Source organism: Eptatretus burgeri, chromosome 11, assembly GCF_056783735.1.
Source record: "Eptatretus burgeri isolate ZD-2024b chromosome 11, Ebu_testis_v1, whole genome shotgun sequence".
NCBI classification, from domain to species: Eukaryota; Metazoa; Chordata; class Myxini; order Myxiniformes; family Myxinidae; genus Eptatretus; species Eptatretus burgeri.
Genome location: NC_140971.1, coordinates 55,246,851 through 55,248,691, shown reverse-complemented (window position 1 = coordinate 55,248,691; position 1,841 = coordinate 55,246,851). Strand labels below are relative to the sequence as shown.

Sequence of the window (1,841 nt, the reverse complement as noted above, 5' to 3'; positions counted from 1 at the left end):
GTGCACGCTTTTCCCACCCACCTGGTGTGCACGCTTTTCCCACCCACCTGGTGTGCACGCTTTTCCCACCCACCAGGTGTGCACGCTTTTCCCACCCACCGGGTGTGCACGCTTTTCCCACCCACCTGGTGTGCACGCTTTTCCCACCCACCTGGTGTGCACGCTTTTCCCACCCACCGGGTGTGCACGCTTTTCCCACCCACCTGGTGTGCACGCTTTTCCCACCCACCTGGTGTGCACGCTTTTCCCACCCACCTGGTGTGCACACTTTTCCCACCCACCAGGTGTGCACGCTTTTCCCACCCACCTGGTGTGCACGCTTTTCCCACCCACCAGGTGTGCACGCTTTTCCCACCCATGCATGACTCGGTGTGTCGACGTGTGTTCGGCAAACCTGTCCCGTGATCGAACACTTGTGCAGGAGAGAAAACTCTGGGAGGGCCCGTCATCCTCCACCACCAAATGGAAGTTATTTATTTATTTATTTATTTATTTTCACAAGGCTTGACGATCATGTCCACGTCCATGTCCACGTCCATGTCCACGTCACGTGTATATATACATATATACATATACACATTTGGTAGTGCAGGTACACAACAGGAACGGCTACCGACGACGCGGACAGCATAATGAGGCATCACAAGTGGGCAACTCGAAGTTTCCCCTGAGCGTGTTGGGCCTCCGGCCACCAGCATGGGTCGGGCCCGGCCGGAGCCTTCACTTTGGCTCGCGGCACCTTCACCGCCACGTCCGCGTCCGCGGAAACAGAAATGGCGGCGCGGTGGGCGGGGCGCGATGACGTCACCGCCAGGTGAGCCGCGCTTCCAACGTGCTCAGCGATTCGCCTGCGTGGAGGAAGAAAAAAAAAACACAAAACGAATGAGGTGTGGATGGGGTCGGGAGATGGCGCGCAGGCCGGTGGGGGCGGTGTTGAGATCGGGCGTGGAGGACGACGGTGGGAGTGGACGTACAGGTACAGGTAGAGTTGAGTCGCTTTTGGTGAAGGGCAGGGCAGGGCAGGGAAAAGGTGGCGGGCTGCGGTTCGCACTGACTCGTTGCTGCGGGAAATCGGTTGTTGTTGCTGTGGGAAATCGGTTGTTGTTGTTGCTGCAATCGGAGAAGATTAATTTTCTCGACTCTGTTACCCAGAGTTCGATTAGCGACTTTTTACCTTCGGTCGTGCGCGTCGTTCCTGGCTTCAGGTGCCGAATCATGTCGACCGGGCCGGAGTGTCTGGTGGCGTTTTTCAGTGTCACTGCGGGCGACAACGGACCCAAACTGGGCTCCGACGAGAGTGAAGGTGTGCTGTTCGCCTGGCAGGTGGTCGACGTCCTCAACCGAAAGGTAAACGGATCCAGCGTTCGCTACGTTCGGCGTTCTTGGCCGCCGTGTCCAGTGCCGTGTCCAGTGCCGTGTCCAGTGCCGTGTCCAGTGCCGACTCCTCTCCAGGTTTGTTGATGTCGTCGTCCCCCCTCTCTCTCGGCCTCACACTATAATCATGGGTTCACCTGCAGGAGGGAGCGGTCCACAAGGCGCTGGTCAAACCCGAGTCGTGGCAGGTGAACGACGTGTGCTCCGAAGAGATCGGGCTGAGCGATGCCGACTTGGCAGAAGCACTTTCCCTGGAGGAGGTTTTGCAGCAGGTGGGGGCTTCGGCATGTCCCACACCAAGTACATCATTATTAGTATCATTATCATTATTGGTATCATTATTATTCACATTCCTGGCTTTATAACGACGATTTGGGTCGGATCTAGAGAGAGTTCGGGCCAAACGGATTGCTTTGTGCGAAGTTTCGTCCCTTTACCTGCATCATCTCCGATGTATGTTATTTATT

At 56.5% G+C, this 1,841-nt stretch overlaps 1 protein-coding gene across 2 annotated transcripts in view; it reads left to right on the top strand.

Moving 5' to 3' along the window:
• The first annotated feature begins 1,005 nt into the window (after positions 1-1,005).
• The window catches only part of ESRP1 (epithelial splicing regulatory protein 1), a 66,194-nt gene continuing 65,358 nt past the window's right edge, over positions 1,006-1,841 (top strand). For both annotated transcript variants that reach the window (XM_085846482.1, XM_085846481.1), the window contains exons 1-2: positions 1,006-1,347; positions 1,518-1,646. In XM_085846482.1, coding sequence (XP_085702608.1) covers positions 1,216-1,347; positions 1,518-1,646 — 261 coding nt within the window. In that variant the 5' untranslated portion in view covers positions 1,006-1,215. The remainder of the gene's footprint in view (positions 1,348-1,517; positions 1,647-1,841) is intronic.